Source organism: Struthio camelus, chromosome 4 (genome assembly GCF_040807025.1).
Source record: "Struthio camelus isolate bStrCam1 chromosome 4, bStrCam1.hap1, whole genome shotgun sequence".
NCBI classification, from domain to species: Eukaryota; Metazoa; Chordata; class Aves; order Struthioniformes; family Struthionidae; genus Struthio; species Struthio camelus.
Window position 1 is genome coordinate 73,905,371 of NC_090945.1, and position 12,522 is coordinate 73,917,892.

The following is a 12,522-nucleotide window of genomic DNA, read 5'->3' on the forward strand; positions in this document are numbered from 1 at the left end:
TAAAAGACTCTTACCCTCTTTCACTTCCTTTCCAAAGAGGTGACATTCAGTATTTATTAAATCTTGAGAATATAAACAAGTGCGTTGGTTAGATCCAAATAAAGCGTTAAAAAGAAAAACAGGCTTTAGCAAACTATTGGGACTACAACAGTAACTCACATACCTCAGGTTCCCTTTGGAATATAACAACCCGACCCCCCTTGTCACCAGTAGCCAGAAGTTCTCCAGTGTGGTTGAACTCAACTGTAGAAATAATATCAGCTGGAGGGAAGAAGTGAGAAAAAGGTAAATTTTAGACTGCTGCTATAACACAAAAGCCATCAGAAGTATCAAGCACTCCACAAAAATGCAGCAAATGAGGGATTCGGAGGAATACAAATGAATTCAGTAGCAAGTCACTTATGCACACAGGCTGCATGCCATCAGAATCCAAGGTTGCTACACAACGAAACAAGTGCAAACATAAAAGGCAGATTTGTGTTTCCAGCCCCTCCGTAGTTTGGGAGAGGAGGAGATCTCTGGAGAGGTTATGCTTCCGGAAGAGCAAGCTCAGCCCGCTACAAAGCTTTTTTCTGTACCGGAGATGGCAGACAGCATAGGCCTCCCGCTATTCCCTCTAGCAAGGACCAACACAATGGTGCAGTTCTGCGGCATGTATTATTTATTCTTTACCCTTTATGAGGGTTGTTTTAATACAACCCTCAGCACTAGATTCCTCCTATAGGTGTTTGAGCCAAGAGTGCAAAAGGAAAGTACATGTGGCTTGTCCTGTCATAGAGGAACGAAGGCAAAACCAGAATTGCTCACTGTGTAATGCTGGCAAGAGCCCATTCAGATCACCGTTTTCAGCAAATCACTTCAGCACCATAAAAATGTGTCATCAGAAGATAAAAAGATCTCGGTCTCTTCCTTTTTAATTGTCAACAATTCCCTTTCCCTAAGCAATTGCATCAGCTTATACAAGAAACCTCATCAAAATCTCAGGCCAGTCCTGAGTACAAAACATTATGTATCAGAATGAGAGGGGAGAAAGAGACTGTTACGGCAAAAGAACTGGTTCTTCTGCTTGTAGGAAAATAAATGCTAGAATCATAATCCACAGTTAATCCTATACTATTAGCATAATTCAAATTAAAATGCCTAGTGCACTAGTAAATTAAGAAGCCATCATACATACAATCCCAGATAAACGCAGGGTATTACTCAGAGACTGCAGGTATGAACCCGCTCTAACGATCAGTATTCAGTGATCAGCAACGTGGGTCAGACTTTTAGACGTGTCAGTAGTTAGCAGCTCCCCTTTAGGCATTAAAAGATGTGGTTTTCACAGGTGTTCATCACCACTTTATGCTGAGAACAATGAGGCTATAGTGGTCTACGCTCTTTTGAAAACCTAGCCCCAAATGGGTTCACTGAAATTCAAAGGAATTGAAATAACAAGTGGATGTACCATTTATTCGATGCATTTTATGAATTGAAAACATCTGTTCCCATTATTCTTTTAACAAACTGGTAGTTGAGTGTCAGACAGCTTCTCCTGTCAGTAGCTCTCATCATCGACACCGCTATCCAAAAGTCAGAGACTTAGTGGAAGGACATCATTTAAAGAAGGAAAACCTTATCCTTCTAATGATGAAGAGAAATCTCTCTTAATTTTGTAAGAAATCTTCACTATTAAAGGCTGATTGCTTGCTTAAAAAAAAAAGAAAAAGAAAAAAAAGACACAGCTCTCATCGTTTTTCCCCATGTACTGCATACGTACAGGAGCAAGGGGGAATCATAAAGTGTATATATAATTTTCTTTTCCGCTATAAATACGAATAAAACGTACAGATGCATAGACTTTGAGGGAAATGAAACATGAGGATTTACGGTATTTTGGGACTGAACTCAAAGCTTCTCAAAGTTAATGGCATTTGATTTTTATGTGGAGTTCCACAAACTGCATATTTTATAGGCGATATCCTGAAAGCCCCTAGACTCATTAGAGCATAGTAAGAGTAGAGATACTCTGCCTATGGTGAGTGATGCTCAGTTAAGTGCGTTCTTTTTCTTGGGCTTGGGAGGGATGTTGGGTAATCTGAAAAGTGCATTTTTTTTGCATAGAAAGATAACTTTTCTGGCATGTAAAATTCATTTGTAATGAATGTGAATGGAAGAGTATTTACTGGTTATTTTGTTCTTGTCCTGCAAAAGTTCTACTGATGGTAGGTGTGGGCTCTTATTTATTACATGATACATGCATGATTTTACTCATTTAAAGCTGTATCTCACCCAACCGCACAGGCAGAACTCCAGAAGTCTCATCCTGGCTATGTTTTTAGAATGGAGTCTCTTATCTTAAGTGCACAGTCAAGCCCACATGGGGGAGAAGGGCGGACCCAAGGAGAAAGAGTGTAACATATATTAAGTGTGTGTGTGTGTCTGTCTGTCTGTCTGTGTGTGTGTGTGTGTGTCTGTCTATCTCTGTAATTTATATGCACTTTTCCCAATAGGTCAAAAAAAAAAAAAGATAAAAAGAGTTGCATGTAAAGCAAAAGAATAGCATTAAAACTTCTCTTTTATATACGAATATACTTGCTAATGCCTTGCAATATCCACAGTTGCATGAAATATTCTCCAAGTGGTCACAAAATAGTATAATGCACTTTACAGAGGGCATGAGCAATGCCCAATAAAGCCAACAGGAGTATTTTCACAGATCTCAATGGAAACCAGAACAGAATTTTAATAAAACCACTCTGCATTTTGTTATTAAAATTTGTCATTGCATTTGTCACTGAAATATCGTGTATAATTACTGTTTAAATGAAAGCAGTTAAAACGTAAGTATCCATGGGCAGTGTGTAATGATATGGTCCTGAAGTAAAATTCTCTCTCCCCAAAGTGTTTCTTCCAGACACATTTCTCCCTAGTATCAGAGAAAAACTAATTCTAACTATCATTTTTAAATTAACTTGTTCTGAAAAAGAGCAGAACCAATACTCCAGCCTCACGTGCTATGCCGCATGTTGGTAAAAAATTAGCCCTGAATTGGAAAATCACTTTTATTGATCCAGTAAGTAACAGCTGAAAAACAACAGCCAAAAAAATCTTATTCAACATATCTGTTCAGCAGGCGAACATTAGTCACGCTGTTTTCATAAAGATTAGCCAGCCTGGGTCTCTCGCAGGAAGAGAATCAATCAGCAGAGCTTTTCATACCCTTCTGCAGAACATTCCCCTACACGTTTATCAGGGCTGCAGCAACACCAGCCACCACGGTCCCATCCCGCAGATCCTTGCGCTGCAGAAGGGCCCCTGCAGCGTACAATGCCGCTAACTACCAGATTTCACCCTCTTCAGAATATGCAAATGTTGCCCACTGGAGGAGCCCATGAATTTGCATGTACAGTAAGCCCTGGACAAGGGATGGCAGAGATGAAAGCCCCCTTGCCTCCTTGCGCTGCGGCACCCTTCCATATCTCTGCTGGCAGTGCCAAGCTCTGCACTAACAATTAGGATTATCAGAGACAGAGATAATTTACCAATTAAGAACAATTACGGGTAACCTCAATAGCCAACGGGCAAATGTTTCCCATCAGATTGCAAATCCCAACTTCTATCCAATATTCCTATTGCAACTGTAAAGTCCCCCTTTTGTCTATGTAGAAACGTGCAAAATTTGTATTTTGAGGTCGCAAAGCTCAACATTTTCAATCAATAAAAAAACCACAAGTTAGACTGCATCAAAATACAGATATTAAGAAAAGCAAACCAAAATCCTTCAAATCATGAAAATACTGCACAGCAGTATACACCTGATCATCTGCTCCACATCCCGCCACAGCAAAACCACTCCAGCAGCTACTCCACATTACAGAATTCTTTCTCTAGACTAATTTACACATTTACATATTCACCCTGGCAGATTACTCTGCAGCCTAAACCAACAGGAAGCTTCTCCTAATCCAGTCTGAAGTATTTCATCCCATGACTTAGTCAACTCTGCCCTTTTGCACCTTGTTAACTAATTCCTCTGCAGCTTTACCATTTACACTCATTAAATGTGTTCGGTGGCTATGTTGTACTCAACAGCTGCTGCTCAGCTATATATAGTCAGCTTCTCTAATAGCTCTAAGTATATCGGCGTAGGTCTACGCACATCAAGATATCTCTAGCTGTTTGCACAGCTCTTCCCTCAACTTCATTAGCACTGCTTCAGCACGGGTGCAGGCGAAATGAATTCCCCAGCAGCCATGCCTCAGACTCACTGCGGGGTGGGATGAAACAAAGGTTGGCACATTAAGAGGCCAAATTATTCTGGCCTTTAATTCACACCATCACATATTATTTGATGTCACTTTCTGGCCTCTTATAGCTTTATTTTACAGGCTTTCTAATAGCTCATTCCTAGGACTTAAGCATAACAAAATACAGACAGGTCCAAAAACCTTTATAATAATGAGAAAAACCCTGATCTGCATAATGAATCTTTGTATCTAGCTAGATACAAATCTTTGCATCTTTGTAGGATCTTTGACTCTAGCATAATTGCATACCATTTTCCACCTAGTACGTACATAGTGAGCCTGAAGAGACTTACTAACCTTTACATAATCTTTTGATCAGAAACCTCAAGCAACTCTCAGAAAAGCTCAAGTATAGTTTTCTGCATACATTCCTTTTAGTAATAATTTCTTCCTTTCTGGGCCCTTTCATGTGAAGGCACTGAAATATTTTCCAAACATTAACCTTGCTTCAGAAGATCAAGCAAAGAAAACTTCAGAACTATTTCACCCACCAGTAGAATATACATCTTAAGGATGGGAACGGGTCAGAAACCCCGCCTTGATATCGGACCCACTACCCCCAGCATCACAGCACTGAGCCAGCCTGAGCCGACTGCCTCACCAGCTAGGCTGGGGTTTTCCTGCGTGTGTTCTCAGTGGCTAGAAGGCAATCTTGTAGTTTACGTTATTTCAACCAAGTTCTGACCTGGCCTAACCTTGGCTTGTGAAATCCAATAAAATCACAGCACAGTCTGGCATGGCTGCAAGCAATGTTCAGTCTTACTAACACAAAAGTCCCTGAGGAGAATAATCTGGAAGAAACAATAAAGAAGCTTGCAACGCAGAAAGATAGAAAACAAAAGGACAAATGATAGATAAAAGATAAAGAGCATTACAGAATCTTGTATGAAGGGAAGGCCATTACAGTGAGCTGTTTTGTCAGAATTTAATTTAGACTTGGTCAAAAAAAGGGAAAGAAAAAAATTGGATAGGAAGAGCCCATTATCCTTTTTTAAAGCTAAAGCTTCAAACGTTTCCTCCAGCTGCTAGAAAACAACATATGCAAAATCTCAAAGGTATGGGGTCCGGTGGATCTTTCTTCTTCTACAGTAGCTAGCAGAAAGATCTTTGACAACAGTAAAAATTCTAACTTGAAGCTGCCAACTCTGTAACATGAATTCATTCTGGTTCACAGCAGCGTTATTTGCAGTCCTGGATCCAGACATCAGAAACATCACATGACATCAGAAACCAACCCTCAAAATGGAAGCAAACACAATGAAAAAATCCCACACACCTCACTGGCCATGTCGGCTGTGTCAGAAACTTCACGCTAAAAGCCAGCGGGCTAGAGAGCCAGCTCCACGTTACTAGCAGACATTTTGCTTACATATCTACAAAATACTTGATTACCTTTCCCATTCACCAAAGCAGGGTGGGCCACAAGCCAGCAGACAGCTCGGTGGCCATTCGACAAGTACGGTGAAAGAGGGAGCATGAGACCGCGTGAGAGAGCATGAGAGACAGAGCAAGGAAATGCCAGAGCAGAAGATAGCATAGTAGCCTGAAATGAAAGCTGCATCTGTCACTTTGACCCAGAACTTATCTGTGATCCTCGTTAGATCATTCACTCTGTTTATTTGAAATAGAATCTCACACTCAAATCAAAACAAATCCAAAATTTGCACTCCCTATGATGACCTACAACCGCACCACTGTGATTTACTGCATGTAGCCTCTGGCTTTAAGACAGGTGTTTTTTTCAATATTTTTGTATGTATTTATTTTAAAAGCTTAGAAAATGTTTTCAACTTCTTTTTTTTTTTTTTTTAAAGCCATGTGCTAGTTTCTAGCTGTATTTCTCAGATTAGAAAATCAGGAAATAGCACCCAACTGCTGATGCACAGTCAATACGAAGAAAAAAGATCTTTGCCAACACCACAAATCTGTAAAACAGACCTCCTGGTCCTGTGCTCGGTGGTGAAAAAAGACTTCACACTGAACAGTAAGTCACATAAATTCCAATTTTCATAAAGTGATCCCCACTTTTATGCCTCATTTAACGTTTCAGAGTCCTAATTTCAGAGGTTCTGGCACCCACAATCCTCCTGCAGAGTAAAAGGCTTCTGAAAAAGAGGCCAAAGACACTTGACCTCATGCCCACTGAAGTAAATTGAAAGTTTTCCACAGCGTCAGTGGTAAATAAGGTCAAGGAACATTTGTCAGATGCAGCGTAGCTGAAAATTAGGACACTTCTCAAAATTTTGGCTACTGCCTAAATGCACTTCAGGTTCCTCATGTTCAAAGTGACCTACTTAGATGAGCAAGACTTTGCAAAGCTCCAGTCACTAGTTCTGCAGAATGCTTAATTAATGCTACTATTATTCTTACTGCACTCGCACTCGCAAAGTCCATGCTTGACCCTGGCAAGCTTCTGCCTTTATAATCTGAACTATCTATGGACTGATAAAAAGCAGGCTACAAATCCTATTCCCTCACCGTTTTGATACCTATGTAGGGGCTCCCAAATAGTGGTACTGTGCACCTGTGACGTACGGCCAGCCTCACAGCGCTGCAAGATTGCTAGTCCTCTGCGTGTGCTTACAGGCAACACAGGCTGAGCCTGCTTCTGGCAGGTACCTCTGCCAGTGGGGATGGCCAAGGCAGCTGAAGCTTGGGAACCGCTGATCCTTCCATCCTATTCATGTTGAAAAAAACAGGGAACTCACCAGAAAGCTTTTCGTCTTAGGTAATTTTAAACCCTCCAGCAAAACTGTGCATAGCTATTATAACCAACACTTAAAAGTAATATAACACTGAAGCTCAATCTATATTTTAGCTTAAAGATATCCATAGAAAACTTCAACTGCACACCCCGAGAAAAGCTTCTCCATAGCTAACTGTGTCACACGTGCCAGCCGTCTAGTATTTATTATTCTTTGGAGATTTCTGGAAAAAAACAAAAAAAAAAAACAAAAAATCGCAGCTAGGCATTTCTTTCTTTCTGTCTTTGCTTTCAAAGGAGGAAGTCTGGATTGTGGCAGCTAAGGATTCAGCAACAGGCTTAAAACACTCCATTTCGTACATGTTACTACACTTAGAAAACGTGCCAGTCCATTCCCCTTTCCAGCTAATACTGAAGGGCAAAAGGAAAAAGATCACTATGGGCGGCACATTCTGTATTTATAATTTCCAGAGCTGGATTTAAACTGATGCTCACAGAACGAAGCCTGCCTGAACTAGGAGCTTCTACTCAACCCCTTGTTATTTCACACTGAGGAGCTGCACTGCCTGGCTGCCAGCAAAAGACAGATTAGAAATGATGCTGCCAAGTGTTAAAAATGCTAGGCAACCGTGTTTTATTGTGAGCATAGAAAGACCTTGAACCTATTCCCTCATTTTGGAGCACATAAATGCCAAAAAAGGAAAGCATACAAATTATTAAAGCACTTTTTCGCGCATAACAAATGCAATGATGGTCTACAACAAGCAAGCATCAAGTTTTGCTATAAGGGCATTACAAAGCAAGGACAAAAATAACAACATATTTAGGACTTCAAAGGAAAAATCATTAATTTAAAATATATCCAAGGGTAATGAAAAAACATCTGCAATTTAATATCCAAAAATGAATAACCACACTCAATGTGAATGCTATTTCCTATGTATTAAATTTAAACTTCAACAGCATTTCACTGTCAGCTGGTTCTGAACTCTTCTCTTTTTAAACCGAGCAATTAAGGTCTCAAGCAAAGCTCACAGTATTTTTGTCACAGCAATTGTCATGTTCAGAGTGCTTTATCGACATTAAACCTCCCAGCAACCCAATGAAGTCAGTAAGGAAATGTCAGCATTCCCGTTCTGCACAAAGGAAAAAAATGCAGCAGATCAGTTGAGGGCTCTCATCCAAGATCAGAGAAGCAGCGTTGATTATACACATACTAAGGGACAGATAATCCAGGCTGTGGCTCAGCAAAACATTTCTACTTACCAAAGCACTTGTCTAGGTACTTAAATATTCCTGGATTCAATTCAGATGTGTGTTGTTAATGAATATATACTGACAGAGACCCAATGAACCAAGCATAACAATAACATGGACTATGAAGAAAACACTCTAGCGAGCAGGCTTTGGGGTAAAGCTGGGAGACAGATATCACCTTACAAATCATGAAGTGCTGGAGCAACTTAGGAGCTGGACTACAGCCAGAGTCTTTAACCGTGGAGCAATGATAAGGAAAGCAGGGGACACCACAGCTATACCTACACTAGTAGATGAAAGAGGGTACAGGACTTTCTCGGCCTTTCAAATGCTATCACTAATACTGTTAAATTGTTAGAGCGGTCCTTGATGGGCTTTTGGTTTATGATAAACAGCTCTCCCCCAAACAACACTTCAGCATGGTTCGGGAGTTACCATAAGCGAGGGACATTTCTCAACACGTGAGCACGCATGCGGCCACTGTGTTTTGGAAACTAAGGGAGTTTACCATCATAGACATAGGCCATCTTCTGCCAGTTGGCCACAGCGTTCAGACACATTGCTGTGCAGCATTCAGTTTACTGGAGCAGGTGAAATTAGTGAATATAAGTCATATGAATCAGTGTTGCACATGGACCAATATCACTCTACACTCTGTTGTTGCAAATTCTATTAGGGTTTTCTACTACAACAACAGAAGACTGGCAGGTCGCAGAGCACAAGGGGCTCCAGATCCTGTAGAACTGGCACAGAAAAAAATACATTTGCTTTGTTCAGTCTTAATTGTAGCATGGTAGACGGCAGTGTTTGAATCTACTGATCAGACACTTTGATTGTAGGATCTAAGTACGCTATACCCAAACATCCACAGCAACAAACAACTCTAACTTATACATGACTGGAAATCCTCTCTGTGATTCCCAGCAGTGGGCCAGCAAGCTAAGGTCACACACATGGCTTGTTGGCTGTCACGGGAGCTGGATGCCAAGTTGTGTAGCTACTCATCTAACGTTAGCATCTGTTTGCTTGGCAGGCTCCAAAGGCAATTGAGCTGACAACTCTAAATTTGCCTCTGGGTATGTCACAAGATCATATAACTGTGGGACTTTTGGGAGTGCCTAATACTCCTTTGATGAGGATCACGCACATCCTAATGTATTAGATCCTTTCTAGACATCTTTTGAAAGCACTACGCATGACCTTTCAGAATTAGCCAGGTACTGTGGCTGGCTTAAGCGAAGAAACTAAAGCCAAACTCAGAGACCATGCAATTAGTTCCTTTTGCTTACATCAAGTCTCTTCTTTAGAACAAGTTTATATAATGCTCCCTAGACCAAAAAATAGTCTTCTGTTGTTAACATGGGTTACCACTCCCCATAGAACACCAAAGGCTGCTCCGAAGCTCAACCGAAAACGAACAAGTCATCTGTTCTCTATCAGTTTCCCTATCAACCATACTGCTTTAAGATTTGACACAGAAGTGGAAGTGACTAACATAATAACTTAGTAGTGGCTTACACACTTCATGTTGGTCTCATAAGACACAGTTCACTAAATACCAAAGTCCTTCTTATGTGTATAAGTACCTAACTAGGTAAATGTGAGGAAAGATGGCATTACTTATGTGCTCACAATTAAGTGTGTGCTAAATCACTCTAATATGTCACAACTCCTTGTCCTGAAAGACTGAATAGGGTAGAGTAGGGTAGGGACTGATAGCTAGGGTATTTAAAAAGCAATGATAAACTTATCAAATATAAATATATCTTATTTCTATAATTGCTAAATAAAAAAACAATTTAAATAGACGGCATTCAAAATCAATGCACCCTTCCTCAGTCTGTGTCTAAAAAGAAACGTCAAACGCTGTCTCAGGAAACAAATACCTCCTTTTTCTGATGTTCCTAAATACATCATTTGCAGAACTGGACTCGATATATAGATATATAGGTATATATACACTAACATATATTATAAATGCTATGGACAATGTCTAAAATAGCAGTGGCATTGTTTGCTGGCCAGGCCATTTCAGATTTTTTCTCCTACTCTGAGGAATCTAGCAGCATCCAGGTAAACTAGCAATTTGATAAAACGGTCCTGAGTGCGCTTTCCAGTCTAATAATGCAATATTACAAATGGGAACTCAGTCCATTCCCACCGCATTCACAATCAGGGAACACAGGACATCAAAGCTTCAGATCTATCATGCTTTAACACTAGACACAATCATTGCTTCCTCCTCAACAAGTTAAATGCAAAACATACCTTCTGTCTGCGTAACACTAAAGCCAAAAAGAACTAATGGGTCAGAAACACTGTACACCAGGGGGTCAGATTTCTGTCTCCTGTACAAACATAGACCTGGAAGAATTTTCTTAGAAGCTTCTCAAGGTCAGGGGGCTTCAAAGCATAGAGTGCTAGCCTCACACATCTGCAGGTTTGTCATAAGGTATCTTCCCCAAGGCTAAGCATCCTGGAGCCATATAGTTGGACAGCTGCTCATTTTCAGCCCACATAGATAACATTTAGACATCTAAGTCCTTGATAATGTGCAAGGCTTCCCTCTGCCCCTGCAACATCCTTGAAGATGTGCCTTGCAACCATTGCTACAGTCCACAGCAATTACTGCTGTACTCTCAGAACAGAGAGGCCTTTGCTGCAATACAGCAGTTCTGAGGCATGAGGCCAACTGAAGCCGCAATTCTATTTTAATCCCACTATAATTATAAATGATGGATATGTAGCTGAGATGCTTCTGAATTTTTGTTTGCATGAGGGGGTATTTATACACTGCAACAGAGCGCTGCAGAGAATATTTGAGCTGGTACTGACAGGAATTGGAACCAGAGCCCATATAATAATGTTAGCTCGATGCTGCGTCTGTGATAGCGCTGCTTGAAAGACATCCCACCATGTTTGGAGCGAACTACAAAAGATACGTGTTCACCACCCTCCATTAAGTACTGTAGACATGTCCTTTAAATGCAGAATGAAGAGAAAAGGTGTTGACAGCTTTCTCTGAGGCAAAGCAGCAGAGAGACTGAACTGTCCAAAGGACTGTGATAAGTAGAAAGTTTTTCCTGAGTCAGGAAAAACCACAAAATAGATGTTGGAAAATTTGCCAAAGGCCAGTTGAGTAGAGAGCAGACATCACATTCCCCAGGCCTGGCATTGGTTTGCAGTTGCCATCAGACCTAGTGACAAACAGCCCTGCACCGCAGCGAAGAGGGCAGACGCAAAGCCAGGCACCGTCTCTTAACTTTGGAAGAAGCTGACTCACGACAATATTTTTATTTCACGGTGTTATCCCTAAACAATGCAATAATTATCAGCCAAGTAACAAATCTTTTTACTTCAGAAAGCAACATGTCATCGTCCTTTGCTAGGAATATCACTTCAGATCAAATATAAGCTGCTTTCATTTTGTTAGCCTCCTATACGCTTGCACAGTCAGCAGCAAATTCATTTGAGAAAGAGGTTTGTTTCTACAAACAGCGAGTTTGTGCTAGCTGAAGGTTCCAACGTGAAGCAGTACCATACGAACGATCACGTCCACTTCCCACTGACATCAGTAGAGAGGAGTTCTGCAATTATTTACGCCACAGACGCAGCTAGAGATCTTCTCCAGATCACAGTTGTAGCCTATTGTTTTCTTTCCAAGCCCCAAGGACTCAAAAGAGCCTAAAACACGAAGGAACCGAGCTACAACATTATTATGCTGCTTCACAGATGGGAAATGGACATGAAGAAGCAAAATTATTTGCTCAGGAGGCTGTCATTCAAAGAGGATCAAATCAGTCTCCTAAATCTTAGTCTGGTGCCTTAGAATACATGTCAGCTCATCGAACTATTGTCTGTCAGTTGTTCATGTAGGTGTTCCTTCTCTTCCCCAATTAGAAAGTAAAATCTGGCATTTTAAAGATCTTTCACATTCCTGAAGTCTCCTGCAATTGGAATCAACAGGAAATCATATGCCAGGTCTGAACAAGAAGCTAAGCGAAGCAACGCATCATGGCAAATTTTGCACGTGCTACATAAATACACGTAACGAAGGGATACATATTCCACCTTCACAAAAAAAAAAAAAATTAAAAGAAAAAATCCTCAGGAGTCCTACCTCAGGTTCTTTTTACAACAAGGGCCTCTTATTTAACTCCAGTCTTTCCTGCTTAGAATGGATGCCCGAAGAAAGTGTACAGGACCCACAATTCTTTACCAGTGCCCTCTTCTAAAATCCTCTGTGTTCCCAGATTATTTAAGGCACAA

The 12,522-nt window shown here is 40.7% G+C and overlaps 1 protein-coding gene across 11 annotated transcripts in view; it reads right to left on the reverse strand.

Annotated features, from left to right (window-relative positions):
* PPP2R2C (protein phosphatase 2 regulatory subunit Bgamma) overlaps positions 1-12,522 on the reverse strand; it is a 198,934-nt gene that overhangs the window by 60,568 nt on the left and 125,844 nt on the right. For all 11 annotated transcript variants that reach the window (XM_068943411.1, XM_068943407.1, XM_068943410.1 and 8 more), the window contains one exon: positions 164-261. In XM_068943411.1, coding sequence (XP_068799512.1) covers positions 164-261 — 98 coding nt within the window. The remainder of the gene's footprint in view (positions 1-163; positions 262-12,522) is intronic.